Below are 17,361 nucleotides of genomic sequence, written 5' to 3' on the forward strand. Positions count from 1 at the left end.
ACATTGAACTGGGTTTTCCTTGGGTTTGTGATATTTATTTTCTCAGAAACAATTGGATTAATCAAAGTAAACTGTAAAGGTCTAGTCAAACCAAAAGGAGCATTAGTTGTATAGGGTATAAAATGACATTTGGATAATAGTTTGAGCTGGCAGTGGCACGGAGAGGTTGTAACAGAAGGGTATCTCTAAAATAGAATGCCCAGCATCTATAGAAACTCCTTTCACAGCAGAATGTGTCAGCAAATGCCTTCTCACCTCACTCCCAGTTCTTCCCCACAATTGTCTGAACAAGCAACTTCCATGTTTTGCAGAGATTAAGATGGTCTTTGTCTGGGATTTCATCTTCTGTCATCATTCTTAGATAGCTGTGCATCTACACACTAGTCTTTCATAGCTCCTTAAAATGACACACAAGAGATGTTTCTATTTTTGCAGGAAGGTGAGAATCACATGGGTCCTTTCACAAGTGCTAGACATATTCTAGACTAAAGAAAGACAGGCAATTCTGGTGGCTAGGTCACAGGGTTGTGGACCTAAGAGCACCTTGTTCTCTAATTTTGGCTGAAACACTTGCTCACTATATTTAGAAATCCATATATTTCCTTGACTGTGATGAAAATTTTTCTATCTACTAGAAGAACCTCAGAGGAAAAGAATGTCGTGTCTAATGACATTTTTCTTGTGTAAATCAGTTACAAAAAAAGCAGATTAGTCTGCTTCAGATGAAAAAACAAAAATAAAACATTCTAACAGTCAACTGTACAGGCAAATTAAGTAAAGAAAGATTAATGATAGACACATGATAGACAAAGAGATAGATAGATAGATAGATAGATAGATAGATAGATAGATAGATAGATAGATAAACAAAGAGAGAAAAACAAGTGGTTTGTAGATTTAGTATTGCTTTTCTCTTGCATTTGCAACAAAGCAGAGGCAATATACAAGAGGTGTTTGCTATCTAATTTAAGATCAGTATATATTCCCCAATATGAATTACATTGAGAGCATGTAGAACCTGACATCAGATAAATATACACTGCAGTATACAGAGCATGCTTTGCTGTATAATAAAATAAAGAAATGGATGTTCAATATTTTTAATTGTACTTCTTGAGGGGGTAGTGGTAAACATTTTTACATGCTTTATTCCTCAAAGATTTTAATCTCTGCATGTACATAGAATGAAGAAGTATGTGTGTAAGCACACACAATTGTGAATCTAAAATATCAGATGTTTGGCTGTCCATTTACAAGAAAAAATGGGAGGGAGGGAAAGAATGGGCTGAAGATGTGGTGTGCATAGAAAAAGATACTATCAACTTTCTCCTGTGCATGCTACAACTTTTAGAGTACACACTGCTTAAAAAGAGATTAGACTGCTTTCTGAATGCTGCTGACTCTTGCTCTCTTTTAAGAATTTCTCTACTAGCTGCAGGGCACTATATTGGCTAAATATAATCAGAAGTTGTGCAAATGAAATAATTCTTTTTTGTTTTAAGCATTTTTGTTTGTGTTATTATCTTATACTTTATATATTTACCTTTTAAGCTATTTTGATGTATTAAAATAATATCTTATTTTTGTGAATAAAGATTAAAACTGAGCAGGTATCAAAGAAGGTATCAAAGAAGTACACACCAACATTTAAAAAAGACGTTTAATAGCTCTATATTTCAATCAAAATAGCAATTGTGACTAAGTATAAACCTAAAGGATTTGGTTTTAAGTCTGGTCAAAATAATGAACTCTACAGGCTAAGCATACAAATATATCAGATTCATTATAAGCAGCGATATTATTTTTCTAGTTCTCTATTGCTCTACATGTCAGTACATGCAATCCCTTAATTATTGCCATTCATGTTGATGGAATGACTCCTGGATTTGTGTCAATATTTGCAGTGTGATTTTAGTTCTATTTTCCAAATCCAGTTTTAAGCCTCAGCCATCTAAGGATTCATTAGTAAACTTGACACCAGGATCATTTTCATGTTAAGTCATGAACTGACAGTCACATGATGGCAATTTGATTCATGTTTTTGTTACATGCAGAGATATTTTGCTTTGCTTCCATAGTTATGGGTAGATAGAACAGAAAAGACAACCACTAGAAATTGCATCATTAGGAAAACGTGTAGCATCAAGAATTATAACTACAGCCTGTGAAATTTAGAATTATATTATGTACTCCATTACTTTGAATAATAGCACGATTGCAGAATGTTATTCCCAGCACATGCACTTGAATGTATATGTATATTACATTTCATTAACTAGCTATACAGGAAATTTCTCTTACTCAACATTATCAGAGAAGATGATGACAACATTAAAAAACCATCACAACTACACCATGCTTTCAGCTAAAAATCTATTTAGCCATAATCTAGCAGCTATTCAACACAACAGTTTTGGTTTTTCTGTGAAATTGCTTTGCTTGGAGCTCTTCATCTAGCATATTACCTTCCATTTAAACTCACTTAAATCCTGATATACATTTGTATTATTCTCATTAAGGTCTGGCCAGCCTGCATAGCTTAAGCTTAATAAAAGATCTTCTATTCAAATGGATAAGTTGTACAAATAATGTCCCTGTAATCTTTAAATAATTTGGAATTCAAACTGATAAACCCAGAAACATTATTTTTATCCTTGTTTCTAGTAATTTCAGTTTTATGGCTAATTCAATTAATATCAAATATATTCCTTTAATCAAAGGCCACTTCATCAAATGCAACATTGCCCTTGAATGTTTCTGTTTTAAAGAAATTAAACCAGCCTAGCTCATGGGAGAGAATGGTAAGTTAAATAGCATCCTCCCTGAGTAGAACTGGGTTGAATTAACTACAGTAAAACTATAGTATATGGTAAACCTCCTCCAAGTATAATCTGTCATGAATTGTAAGATAAATATGAGTGATATGTACACGTTATGCTTTCTCTGTGCTGAGACAGAGTACATGGTGAAGTAGTTTGATTTAATGAACTGATGTTCTTTTGATCTGTTTATCTGGTATATACCAAAGAACTGCTTATACAGGATGAGCTTTACCAAAGGGGAAACAAAATTGAATGGAAGCATGAATAACTAAGGGAGAATCAACAAAAAAATATCAAGAAAACAGGGTATTTTATTTTAGATTTTGTAACATGATGTAAGTGCATAGCTACTACTTTACTAATATTTCAATGTATTTTCCTGAATATTAGGATGCCTCAAAGCCTGAAAATCTTAAACCTGTCTTCTTTATCCACTCTACACTGAATTTCTTGTCTAGATTCAAATTCTGAAAACATGACTCTCAAAAACAACTCTATAAACAACAACGGCCTCTGGAAATAACCCACAGGGAATTTTTGTTTTTGAAAGACTTTTTTTTAAACCAAATAAGCCTTTTTAAAATTTTTAGATTGAATACTGACCAGATTTTGTCAGTGAGGACATAAACACTGATTGACGTCATGAACAGGCACGTGAAGGTCTTTGCTTCCCTCTAGTGACTGCTCCAGGAAGAGATTTAACTCAATCTGCTCATTTTACTCAACTTTGGCTCAGAGATTCAGCAAAAGATGAATTATGTGTAAAGACACGTGAGAGGTCGGTGAGATGTTGATACAGCATTAGAACATGTATATTTGTGATAGAGATTAGTAACATATGGCAGACATACTGGACATGTGTTTGACTGGTTCTGATGTAGTTTTTATGGTTTTATCAGGCAGAGATAAAATTTCAATGTTGACAATTCAAAAACAACTGATAGAGCTGGAAGATGACCTCTAAGATGAATTTTAAAACATAATTTCAAATATTTATTTAAGGTCATTTTGCCAAAAAACACTTGTAGTAAGACAGACCAGACTCAATAAATTGCATGATGTTTGATTTATCAGAGGGATTACTTAGTAATTCAGGAGAATTAGATACACACATTTTCAAGTAAAGACAAGCAAACCTACACTCTGCAAATGTTAAAAAATACATTGTATGATATTGTATTATATTTTCCTTATCATATTACTACAACTACCTATATTTATACCAGTTGTACTTCTGTTTGGCTTTTTTCTTTTTAACTGACTGCAAATAAATTTAAAAGTAACAAATAATAGGATTTACTTCCAAGCAATTTCATGCACATGATCTGTACCCCTATTTTCAAAGGAATAGGGGCACAGCTCTTCTCACATGAACAAGCAAATATTCCCCAGATTATTCAACTTCTTTGGTGGCATAAGCCAAATAAGGTTTTATTTTTATTTAATGATGGTATAATACAAGGACCTTTAGTGCTTCTGCATTACTTCTGTTGGCTAAACAGAGCTAAATTTAAATTCTTCAAAAGAGACAATGGTCCTGAGATCATCAGAATTAATGAGGGAAAAAAAAAAGAAAGAGCAATATCATTATAAAACTATTCAAACTTCAGAGATCTGCTTCATGGCAGGAGAATGATATTGGCTTTGAGAAGAGGTAGGGAACATTGTCACACAGGACTCAGGAATTTGGAACTCTACCATCAGTGAACTTGCATGAACAGCTTTGCTTTCATCATGCTCTGGTTTCCCCTAGATGTAAACCAGGGAGAATGGTATGAACTTCTGTGTTAAATTGCTTTTAAATTTGCAGGGGCAAAAACTTTTAAGAGGTACATGACATAAATGAGAAAGGTTGCTAAACTTTTGCAGTTTCAATTGTGCTATTTTGTACTTTTGAAAGCTGTACTATTTGGTACACATTTTTTCCTTCTACAAGTCAGCTCAAGGCCAGCATCATGGTGGATCTGCAGATTCTGTTTTTTGCATTTCTTGGTCAAGTTTCATGAAGAAAAAAACAACTGCATTTTATTTGACTTAGTAAAATACATGAATTTTTCTGGAAACCTAGATACAAAACCAAAATATGACTGATTTTTTCCTGTAGTAAAGTTTATTCAAACTGCTCAATTATCTTTTGTCCTCATTATGCACTAAAAATCTGTCAAAAGTCCAATTATAATTTCTAAATTTGATTATGAAAATACAATCACTGGTTCTTTTTAGTTACAGTCCAGAATTTAAATTGCCTGATATTACAAGAAAACACTATTTTTAGTTTGTGAAAAATCTACATTTACATAACAGCAATAAATAGCAATTGAATTCTCAACAAATGGAGTTGATTAATCACCCTGTAAGAATTAAAAAGTGAACTTATTATCAGGAATTAATTTGATTTCTTTTTTTGTTATAAGTCAGTACACCATGTAAGCTCTGTTCATGGCCGTGTAGGTGTTGGTGAAGAGCAGTGTTATAAAAAAAGTACTAAATTATAAATTCCTCCCATATATACTGATTCATTTTGTGTGACTTAAGGAAAGAAAATTTTGGTCTGACTCTTTTTCAACATAAAGAAACTCCATTTATATTGTGCAATATTTCAAAATTAATTTTCTACATTACAGTATAATCTTAACAGTTTGTGAATTTAAAAGTTTTTAAATTTAGGTCTTACATGGCTTGCATGGTTCTCCACTTGATCTGATCTGATTCAAATCAGTCAAAGCCTTTTGGTTGTCTGCAAAGGAGTTTGGATCAGGTTTTTCATCTCATACTGTTTTAATGAAAAAGAACATGATTCTGTGAAGTGTTCCAAGTCTTTATGCAAGACTATCAGGAATATAATATGTAGGGGGCTGTTACACAGGTTCCAGTATGGAAAGTTCTTCATAAAAACAGGAGTTCAAGGAGGCATTTATCCATTTATCTTTCAACTTCTTTAATGAACATAAGCATAGAAACTAACATAGAAAGAGAATTTTCTGCCTTAAAAAATGTGCCAGGAGTAAAGTCTCACTGTAAAGCTGGACCAACAGGACTGACTGCAGTCAGTGGAAGAAGCAAAGCTTTATCTGGCATGTACTGCCAAACTATACTTACTGTCATTCAACTTCCTCAATATCTTTCTGGGGACAAAAGCAATATGACTGTGAACTAACATAAAGTAAGGAGAGGGGAAAGGCTACTATTAACATTTTCAGAAGAAAATTCTGACTTAGGATATTCTAATGATTTGATTATTAGTTTGACACAACCTATTTTCAAAGGCTAGGACAAAAAAAAAAAAAAAAAAAGCCTAAACCTTTAGTGGTCCATTGTGCTAGTTTTAAAAATCAAAGTGGAGAGGAGAGACACATAGCAGATCGGTGTTCCCTGTAAATTTTATGACCAGGCAACAAAATGCATAAGTTTTTTGTTGGTGTGCATACCAGGTTACACTGAAAAGCTGAGTTGCAGAAAATTAGCTGGTAGACTCTCATTTATTGGACTATTTCTCCAGACTGGTATCCAGGGACAACGGGAGAAAAACAATTAAAAGCCATAGGGGATAATTAAAAAAAAAGTAATTGCACACTTTTTTAAACCCTCTTTAATGGAGGATGCTAAAATATGTCTAGAGTGTAATCAAAAAGTTATATAAATGCATGCATTTTGTCATTTTGCATATATGGGTATTCATACTTTCATATAGCTTAAGGGTAGAAAATCTAAACCCCTGCCCATGGAAACTTGCATAGCAATATGGAAAAAAAAAAGAGCAGATGTACCATTTGTCCTAATCTGAAACTGAACCAGGTCAAAATTCTTGCAATATTAAAAATTTCAGCTAATTGCATTGTACTTCTTCCAACTGTATAGTCAGCAGGCACAAGCTATTATGAGCACACATATGGTCAAATAAAACACTGCCATACTGCTATAACACCCTTCTGCAGCAACTGGCAGACAGAGCTTCAGAATACTAAAGCCCTTTCCTTACCCAGTGCTGTGAGACGTCGTGCTGCACTGCATACAGATGTGGAGAACATCAGCAACAACTGACTCTGTCCTGTGGAGAGCACATGTGCCCACATTATGTACAACACATTTCTAAAAGAACAAACACCAGCTGCACTGTTCTGCTACTCAGTTGGTGACTCTAGAAACTGCCATGTGAGATATCCCTTCCACTCTGTGGCCCAACACATCTACCCCACCTTCCCTGCCCTCACTGCAGTGGTGATAGCTGAGGGTTGCATGTGAGGGAGGTACTTCCCACATTCAGTACTGTGGCACCTTTCCAGCTTCCTACTGTGTTTTGAATTCTGCACCTGATTCAAGATTCCAGGGGCTGGGTCCTCTAAGACAAATAATTAATTTTGTCAGGACAAACTTTCATAGATGCTAGAGATCCATTGTGCTTCTTTTGACTGGCATAGAATTGATTGTCTTCACAGTGGCTACTATGGAGTAATGTTTTGGATTTGTGCTGAACACGGGCTTGATAATATAGAGATGTTTTTGTTACTGCTGAGCAGGGCTTTCACAGAGCCAAGGCGTTCTCTGCTTTTCGTACTGCCATGCTGGTGAGGAGGCTGGGAGTGTTTGGGAGGCTGGGAGGAGACACAGCCAGGACAGGCAACCCAACTGTAGGATGAGGCTGTTTTTGCTGTCTCCCTATCCTTTCTTGTTTTCCTCTCCAGAAAGCTAGGAAGGACAAAGAAAAGCTTTCAAGTTTTATTTCAACTTAAAATCCTTAAAATCACTTCTGTCGTGCTAGTACCTGACCAACTTCTTTTCCTTCTCTTTGTGGACTAAGACTCTTGAACTAATGGATCACAAACAGTTCCTGACAGTGGAGATTGTTTGCTCATGCTAGGTAATTCAAAGAGAAAAGACACAACTCTTTCTGATTTTTTTTTGATTGATTGGTTTAAGAAACTGAATTGTTTCTCCTTAGAATGTTAAGTAAAAATATTCCAAGAATTTTCCTATGAACTAGATGGAGAAGCATTCAGGATCCTGAGATTTTACTGAAGGCAACATCTGAATACATTTTCTGAAATGAGTAGGTGAAGTTATCACTCATTTCTGAGGGGGAAAAAATCACCACTTACATACAACTGGTGCTACCAGCTTTGTGTAGGGAAGCTGGAAGTATCAAAGGAAACACCAGAAATCATAAAAAAGCCTGGCTTCAATCACCACAGAGAGATGTGCCCTATATTTTGGGATAATAAACTGAAATAAAATGTTGCATTATTGTATTGATTTTAATACATGACATATTATTCTGTTCTTCAGTTTCACTGTCTGGATATTGCACACACATTTGACTCGATGCCTACAGAAGGGGCACAAGACTGCCAGCTTGATAAATGGGAATTCTTATAAAACATAATCAGAGGGAAGAATCACCAAATCTCATAGAAAGAATGGATGAAAAATACTTTTACTGAAGTAAGGATGACAAAATTGTCACAGATACCAATGGCAGTAGAATAAGTTTGATGATCTGGTGTGATTAAACATCCCAGAGATCCAGAACTTTCTTCAAGGATGAAGTTAGAGAACTGTAATCATCGTACAGCCTCCTGAAATTATGTCCAAATCCAGGTAGATAAAGCCTTCCTTGCTGCTGGAGAAGTATTAAACTGACAAGATCAGTGGAAGGAGTATCATTTACCAAATGTGAATTTCCAATCCAGATAAAGGTGTGGGAGAAGTGGCTAAAAAGGTGGAAAAACCCATTAGAGGTTGCTGCTGGCTGGATACCAGTGATAAAAGCAAACACAGTTTTCATCTGAAAATCACTTAATTTAAAATACCTGACTCATGACAGACTATTGATTAGTTAAGCACCCTCAGCTAAAGCAGACTACTTTTTGTTGGGTTTATTCCAAAACGCTTGCCAAGTCCTGGTTATGCAAAAATTATCCCGTTTGGAAGGACATGAGTACATCACAGCTCTCTAGGTTTTGCAATGTGAATTAGGCTATTAATCCATCAAATCCAGTTGCCTGCTGGTGAAGACAACTAATTCCTGAGGCTTAGAAAAAGTAGAAAAATAAAAGAAAACCAAGCCACCAAAAACCCAACATAATCATGAGCACCTAACTAATTGTACAGTCCTCTACATATTTATTTGTTTAGATTTATAAATGATAGAAATTGACTCAGCATTATAGAGCTTTCATAATTTAAAACTTACAGTGTCAAAGTACAAATTCTGAAATATTCCTAACCAAATACAAATACAAATAAAATGGTCCAAATGAAAAAGGAAACAAAATAATAAAAATGACGAAAATGTATTTTGAACAAGCTAAGAGAAGAGATATTCTCCAAAGGGATGGATGAAAAAAGTAGAAGTTTGCTCTTGCTCTTGCACATTCTGATAAGAGATAATGTCACATTCTCAAAAAATATCACATATACATTTTCAAAAGAAGTGACACTGGTGTCCGTGCAGACCTTGCTGCATCACATCTTATTGGGAATTATTCAGGGCTCAAATCACTTTAAAAAATGGACAAGTCTCCAAGAATACCCCAGTCTTCATATTTTCTAACATATTCAATATCTAATATTAAATAATATGCCTAGAAAAGATATCCTTCAGAACACAAAAGTACATGTTTCTCCCTCAAAACCTCAGACTATTTTATGTAAGCTTTATGTAAATTTTAGATGTTTCACAAGTTTACTTTTCAATCTAGATTCTAAATCATATTGAAAGCAGTACATATATGTAGCACTGAACTTCTACATTAAAAATACTAAGAGAAATGCAAAACAAGTGGCAAGTACAAAATACATTTGTTTGCAACTACTTCACACATTCCTCCCAAATACCTGAATAAAATATTTTAATCACATTGTTAAATATGCAGCATGGTGTTGGAGTTTTTTTTAGCAGTCTAATTATACTCAAATGTGCCTTTGACATTCTGGACTGGAACAGTGAAATCAGAGCATGTGCTCTAAATACACAGTACTGAAAGTAACCCATATAAAAAATTATAAACAAAGCACTGTATCACTCATGTATAAGCAAAATACTGTGAAGAGAAAACAAAGAATGTAGTCCAAATCTTTTGCATTTTATGTGCTCCTAATAATGCATAATAGGAAGTATGTACTTCATTCCACAGATTTAATGGAAATTGAATACTATGATGTTACTGGCAAATTATGATTCTTTGCAGAGGCACAGACCATGGTATTACTTGTATTTGGAAAGATTTCTAGTATCATGTCCAAAGTTTCACATTTCTGTACTATAATGCTGTTTCTCAGCCATCAGTGTGCTGGTGTAAATTCAAGCTCAAGGATAAAAACACTCACAAAATCACAAAAATCATGCAATTCTAACACTGTAGATAAGTCTGTATTATAAGACATATAAAATATACCTGGATAAGAAGTACAACATCACCTTTAAAAAACAATAACCTGGCAACCATATAGGGATCCTTCTTGAAAAACCTAATCTGCATCGATGCAAAGTTCATCTTGACCTTAATGGGAAATTTACTGTGAAAGATTAATGCAGCAAATTACAACTGCACAAGCTTGGGATCAATTTTGAACCACAACTGGATTTTACCAATTTGCTTTCTTAGAGCAACATTGTATTTTTTGCTATAGAAGGGAAAGAGATATTTATTTTTTGCTATAGAAGGGAAACAGTTTTATCGACTAGAAAATGTAGAAGACTAATAGTAAGATTTCACTGCTTAGTATACAGCTATTATTTTAATGAACTTAAATGAAAATTTGAGCCTACTAAAATGAAGATTGCTGTGGGGATCACACTTGAAAATTGTATTTCTCCCTGCAGTAACAGAAATGGGAGTCTTCCTTAGTTATTTGTCTCATCGTTTACCCACTTGCCTGTTGCTCAGCAACTACCATGAAGGAACTACAGTCCTTAGCCATTCTAATTTTAACCTTGAAAACGCAAATTAAAATTACTATGTGAACAGTCTCTTTCTGGTGAGATATTGCAATATTTCAGTTTTTATAACTGCATAAAGGAAACCAAGTGACTGGAGAATTCCGTACTTCCATTCTGTCAAAGGTTCACTTTCTCTGTCCTTGTATCAAACCCTTTACTGACCAACTATTTAAATATTGTTAGGTACTTTGTAATATTTGAGCTGTAGCAATAGAAGCAAAAATCTGTCACTTACATTCTTGAATCATCCCACAGCACACAGTAGGGATTCAATGTGCCCTAAGAAGAAAACAAACAGACCTATTAGTCACCTGTATGCAAAAAATACTTGTCATGCTTGACCTAAAAATTTGTTTGGTTCACCTCCTACAGGATCATCCTCATACTCTGATGAATTGATGCCACTGAAAAGGCAAAAGCTTAAGGTTAATTCTTACAGAATATTTTGAAGGCACCTGAACCTCAGAGCAGAGTATATGTGCATTCTCTGCTTAGATAAGGAAAGCATAAAGTTGTTTATTTGGTATATCCTAGTGGAAGTAAAATATGAGATAATAGTTAATCTATTAGGAGATTTGACTGAACATTTCTGGTATTTTTAGAGGAAGTACTTTAGACTCCTTAGGAACTAGGATGTCAAAATCAGTAATGGTTTAAAAAAGTTTAAGCATATGTTGGGCAAAATGTACTGAGGTTGGGATTTCAGATTCCCAGACCCCACATTCTGTGTCCAAAGGTTTTGTCAATTAGGTCCTCAATCAGCAGAGGTTTTCTCAAAATAAAGGTTTTTTTTTTTGTTTGTGGTTGAGCTTTACAATATCAGCTCCCATCTCTTCAAAGTCTGTGGAAAATTTCTGATTTGATTTAGAACAGAATGGGAATCTAGTACTTTTTTACAAATCACTGAACAATGGTGAACTTTTTGGGAAATTGAATTATCTGTAAAATTGTTCATTTTTATTTTGTTGCCTAGGAAGTGTAGAGACAAAACAAAAATTCCTTCAGATTGACTTAGAAGTACTCAAAATGGCAGCACTATATTCCTGTTCACCATAAGCATTAGATGTTCCCAGGAGTCAGAACTACATAAAAAATTATATAAAATTTGGAATAAAAATGTATTTTTAAAAAATCATAAGTGATTTGAAGAAACAGGTGGAATTCGCTATTTGTGGATGTCAATGCTAGTGATGAGTGTAGATGCAGTAGATATAAAGGTACTTTCATATAAACAAAGCACACCTTAATATTTTATTCTCAAAAATGATTTATTTATAGAAAAGCAAGGCAACCTGTAAAGTAAAAATCTGTTAAATATTTAAATTATTCCATCTACCTCTATGTCAAAGATAAAAAAGGTCCTTTTGGAGGTGCTTGTGAGAAAGGCATTTAGGGAATTTTTGAATGTCTACTTCAGTATTTTGCTGACTGCATTGAATTTTATGAGTAGAATATAAATATTTAAAACCAACATATACTTATGGCACTTTATATTTACATAGCACTGTACAAACATAAATAAAGGATGCTCCATTCCCTGAAGTATTTATAATATAAAGAAGAGGAAGGGGAAGAGGGCACAGGACAAAGCAGTGGATAATAGGGCAACTGAGATTTGGAGAGCAGGTCCTGCATCACTTGCCAGGAGCTCTCAGGTACATTGATGGACTAAGAGATAGAAGGGTAAGAATTGGGAACAAAAGAAAATCAGAGCACAATTAAATTTCTTTCAAATGTAATTTTACAAAGATTATTAATTTGCATCGTAAGTCTAGGTGAAGAAGTTTTACTTAAAATCTGATACAGCTATATGCATATTAAAACATACTTCTACAGCTGCATCATAGTAAGGCTCTGCATCTCTCAGATCTAAGACTTGCCTTTCCCAGCAATGGAAATAATACACTTCATGCTGGCTATTCCCACAATGCAAATAGAATGAATACAAAAACACTTTCAGCAAAAAATGTCCATTATAAAGAAATCTACAAAATAGAGGGGAGTAAAAACCTTTGCAGAAAACTGAAACACGATAAAATTGCTGTCAGACCACACACTTTACTCTCTTTGAAATGTATTCAAATGGAAAGAAAGAGTTTGTTTGGCCATTGCAGTCATTAATGAGAGATTAGGCAGAAACATGGGAAGCAGGATAAATATTACTCCTGTTCCACAAGAAAGTCTTGTGGGAGAGTTTGTTCCACCAGAAGTGGCAGCTTGTAAGGGCATAGCACCCTTTTAGGACTTCTTCCTCTTTTGATACTTGATGAAATACCCTTCAAGCACTGCAGGGACAACAAAGTGTTTGTTTCTGTATTTGCTTCTTTGCCTTTGATGTGTTGCTCCCTTTTTCACAGCCCTTCTGGGGTACCTCTAGGCAATGTTGCACTGCTGCTGTAGGGCTGCCCCCATCAGCCATGGCTGTCTGTGAGGGCAGTGCTCTTACCAGCTAATTCCCCAGCTGTGCCTAAGGAAGCAGCCACTGTGTTGATCAGTGTTTTCAACTGCTGTAGCATTGATTTGTACACTACAGTACATTACCTGGATATCTCAAAAATGAGCATATGTGTGTGAGTGTGTATGTGTATGTATCTCTGTCAGGCATATAAAACTGAACTTTTGAGATGTGATTGGCAACTCTGACAGTGATCCAGCACCATGCCAACTGTGTTTTGTAGCCAGGGTTTTCAGTCACATTGAAAGTTTCCTGTCCTATGCTACTGCTGGCCTGTTATTTCAGTGGCCCTGGAGTAAACTTCTGTGCTGTCAGAAGGTGAGAGTTCATATTCTCTCTAGAATAAATAGGATTCTGTTTGAGTTATGCATATTTTTAAAAGATTGCTTTGGTGTCCCTTTAATCAATCTACTGGAAAAATGTGGCCACTACTCCTCTACATGTTCACAGTTTATAAGACCAAATACCACATTCTCTAAATCACAAATCTCATTCTAAATTGAAAGGAGTCCACAAGGATCATCAAGCCCAACTCTTAAGTGAATGTCCACATGGGGATTGAACCCACAACCTTGGTGATATTTGTTATTAGCACAATGCTCTGACCAACTGAGCAATGATGCATTGCAACCCACATTCCACTCTGGTCAGCTTTCTTTTATATTTGTATTTATTTACAAATCCAAATACCATGCAATATATCTCAAACAGCACATGCAGTTGTGGTTTGCACTTCCTCCAAAAGATAATCCTCCAGTTTTGTTAATAAACTAGATAAAAAATTAAGACATTATCATAAATGTTGATAAATCGGTATTTTAAGCCTGATTTTAACTAGCCATATTAACTCTTTTTAAATGATCCATTTGCCCATCTTTTTTCATAATATCTTATTTACTTAATTTAGGCAATAGATAAGGAGGTGAAAGAACAAATGTGTGGATATACTCCTATGTACTAGTAGGCATGCTCTACAAAATGCTTAAAATATCATCATTAAATTAATTTGCAAACAAACTGTTCTGAATAAATGAACAGCATTTGTAAGAACAAAGGTTTGGAAAGAACAAATATAATAATGAGTCATTAAAAAAATCAGATGAAAGAGAACATATTTTCTCTTTAATAATTAATCTATTTAACTGACATAATGTTTAATCTGTGAGCCAATAATGTATAATGTTCCCATATTAAAGATATTTTAACAATGGTTTTATCTTGATGTATGTACATGAAGCTCATTCTATGGAAATATATTATAATAGAATAAATTCTTACTTTCAGCTGAAAAAATTACAGCAAAGAATTGGATTCTAAAGGAATACTCAAATTTTAAAAATTCTTATTTCTGTGCATCTTCAGCCCTATTTCTTTAGTTCCATTTATGGAAAAAAGTTTCATTATGAAGGCTAAGTCTTGAACACAAGTGACAAAATGTTTAAAGATATTAAAATTATATAACTGATTTTGTATTCACAGATTTTCTGAAGCAATATATTGTCATTGTATCTGTCAATCCAACTTGTATATTCAGATGGATTGAGATCCTACATAAATACAGCATGCATGGAAATTTGATCCAAGCACTTGATGCTTCTCTGGATTATAAAACAAAAACTGAACCAAAAAAGAGAAATTATCTGATATGTATTGGAAAGGTTATTATCATTTTGCTTTGGCAAGACACTAGCTCATACAGTATTAATTAATATTCTGCTACTGAAAGATTGCCAAAGCAAAGTGACAAACAGTGTCTCTAATCTGATCTTTTGTAACAATGAAGTTTAATTTCCAAGTTTTTCAAACTTGGCAAAAACTTGCTCTGCAAATTAATCAAAGGGATTGATAAAAAAGAGTTGAAAAAGAAAGCGCTCTCTAAGAATTTTGTAGAATATCTCCTTCTGGGGTGAGCAGTTCAACCTTTTATTAGTCTATTCTTGCCTGTGTTGTGCTTGTTTCATTAGCTTATGTTTGGTCTAGAAATATTTTCAATGCTTACGAGTTTTATTTTTTTTATTTATTTACATTGCTTCTGAGTATTATTTTCATATATAATTTTAAAACTTCTTTTCTTGCATGTGACAAAATTAATGAGAAGTTTTTTCTTACCTGTTACCCTACATGCCACCTTACCTGTTACTTTTGCAAGCAGTGATTTCAGTTTCAAAATATAAATGTCATATTCTGCAATTTGTGTAATAGGCCCTCAATCATTGTTAAAATAATTGATTATAAAATCTAGCATTGAAAATTACCATAAATTCTTCTTAATAATGGTCATAGTAAAATCAAAACAAGTACTCTATTTCAAAGGTGATTGGTTTTTCCTCTGATGTATAGGATTAATTTGTGTTTACTTCTGCTAATATTTTGTAATAGCTTTAGTAAAATATCAAACAGAAACAAAAGTTATCTTAAAATTATGTTTCTCCTAATATAGACAATGAAATCTCGGTCTGAAGGAAAATAAAACAAAACAGAAAATTATATCTACATGTCCTAAACCATCTTATAAATAAATTGAAACAGAGAACCATAAAATCCCAAATCAACACAATTCTTCATCAATACACTTTTAGTGTTGTTGAAAGGTAATGAGTCAGCTCAGCTTATGTTCTTCTGTTCCTTTTTCTCTGCCAAACTATCACTAAGATGTTTTTTGCATTGGTTTTTTTCTGGGAACTAAATGGCAGGTCATAATGACCATTGATGGCAAAATAATTTTTTCTAACCTTGCGTAAAATGTTAATGAAAGATCCCGAGTTCAAAAAGTTTTCTTCATGCTTTTGACCAGACTCACTACTTCAATTTTGCTACTGAATGAAATATTTGCAACGTCTCTAGGTGAATTGTATCAATATAACCACTTAAGTAAGTAATTTTAACTGAAAAATTACAGTTTTAAAGATTTTTGCATAGCAATACTATTTTCAAAAGTTTGAGTAACTGTCTTTTCTGATTCTTTATGACTTTATTCAAAGCTAACGCTAGCTCTTAAAGCATAAACAGAGAGAGTTTATATATTGTGCCTTCACACAAATAAGCCCCATGCTTGCTATTTAACATTATTTTCCCAGTATTGTATATGACAAAATTTTTCCACCAAAGATGCATTTTATTCTCCCAGTGAGCACTGAGAGACTGCTAAAAAGAGAAAGAAAAAAATATTTATATTTTCATTTATTTGGAAATAAAGGCCTTTTTTTCCCACATTTATAACCTTTTTAATGTGAGGTTAAAGCCTGAAAAGTGTAGAATTTAAATGATTGCACAAAAAAATCTCAGGCATTTATGAGGACTGTAAGCTAAATTGGAACCCAAGCATTTTTTCAGTATGCTACAATGGGTTAAGTAAAAACTGGCTTCTGTAAAATAATGCAAGAAAGGAACAAAGCGCCTGAAGAACAATTATAGCTCTATGACCTATGCAGGGAGCAAAAGGTTAAGTAGCCAGTTCAATAATACATTTTCAATTGTAACCATGAATGCATTTAATGGAAACTATTCACTAGAAATTGCTGCTTAACAAAAGCCCTCAACATTCACAAAACAGCAATGAATTTTGTTTTGTTTATATGGATGCATGAAACAAGTACACATTCCTTCAAAGATGGCTACATTATTCCTGGGCTTAAGTTTTAGAAGTTATACTGCTTTTTATTACCTGATATTTAAAACACCACTTTTCTCTCATTTGATCTGGCAAATACTCTTGTAAAAGCATATCAACTATCCTTGTACTTACATTAGACAGGTGGGCCAGCTCTATCTCCAGGAAAGAATCTGTAGTTTTAGGCTCAGGTCGTATAGTAACAACAATGATTTTTGAATTAACAACTGTAAAATTCCTATAAGAAAATGCAAAAATGGAAAATTTAAGTGTTCATAAGGTTAAATGAGACTTCAAATACTACATCTTAAGATTTCATCAGGTATTTTCTGTGACTTTTGTTGACAAATATTAAGGGAGAATATAATTTGTTGAAAGTGGTGAAAACATTTATTTCCAACTGTACTCCACACATTGAAGACTGAAAAGCACCAATGATGCAGAACTGCAATTCCTTAAATTACTATTTATCGATTAGAAGAATGCATTGGTAACACAAACATTCTATACATGTTTCAGTGTATCTCATCTATAC

At 33.9% G+C, this 17,361-nt stretch overlaps 1 protein-coding gene across 13 annotated transcripts in view; it reads right to left on the minus strand.

Moving 5' to 3' along the window:
• Positions 1-17,361, minus strand: part of ADGRB3 (adhesion G protein-coupled receptor B3) — a 445,578-nt gene that overhangs the window by 163,355 nt on the left and 264,862 nt on the right. For all 13 annotated transcript variants that reach the window (XR_012579769.1, XM_014264918.3, XM_005483937.4 and 10 more), the window contains 2 exons: positions 16,962-17,064; positions 10,997-11,040 (listed from right to left, as the gene is read on the minus strand). Coding sequence is in view for 12 of the 13 variants with exons in the window: in XM_014264918.3 (XP_014120393.1) it covers positions 10,997-11,040; positions 16,962-17,064 (147 nt within the window). In the remaining variant the exon portion in view is untranslated. The remainder of the gene's footprint in view (positions 1-10,996; positions 11,041-16,961; positions 17,065-17,361) is intronic.

This window comes from Zonotrichia albicollis, chromosome 3 (assembly GCF_047830755.1).
Source record: "Zonotrichia albicollis isolate bZonAlb1 chromosome 3, bZonAlb1.hap1, whole genome shotgun sequence".
In the NCBI taxonomy this organism is placed as follows: domain Eukaryota; kingdom Metazoa; phylum Chordata; class Aves; order Passeriformes; family Passerellidae; genus Zonotrichia; species Zonotrichia albicollis.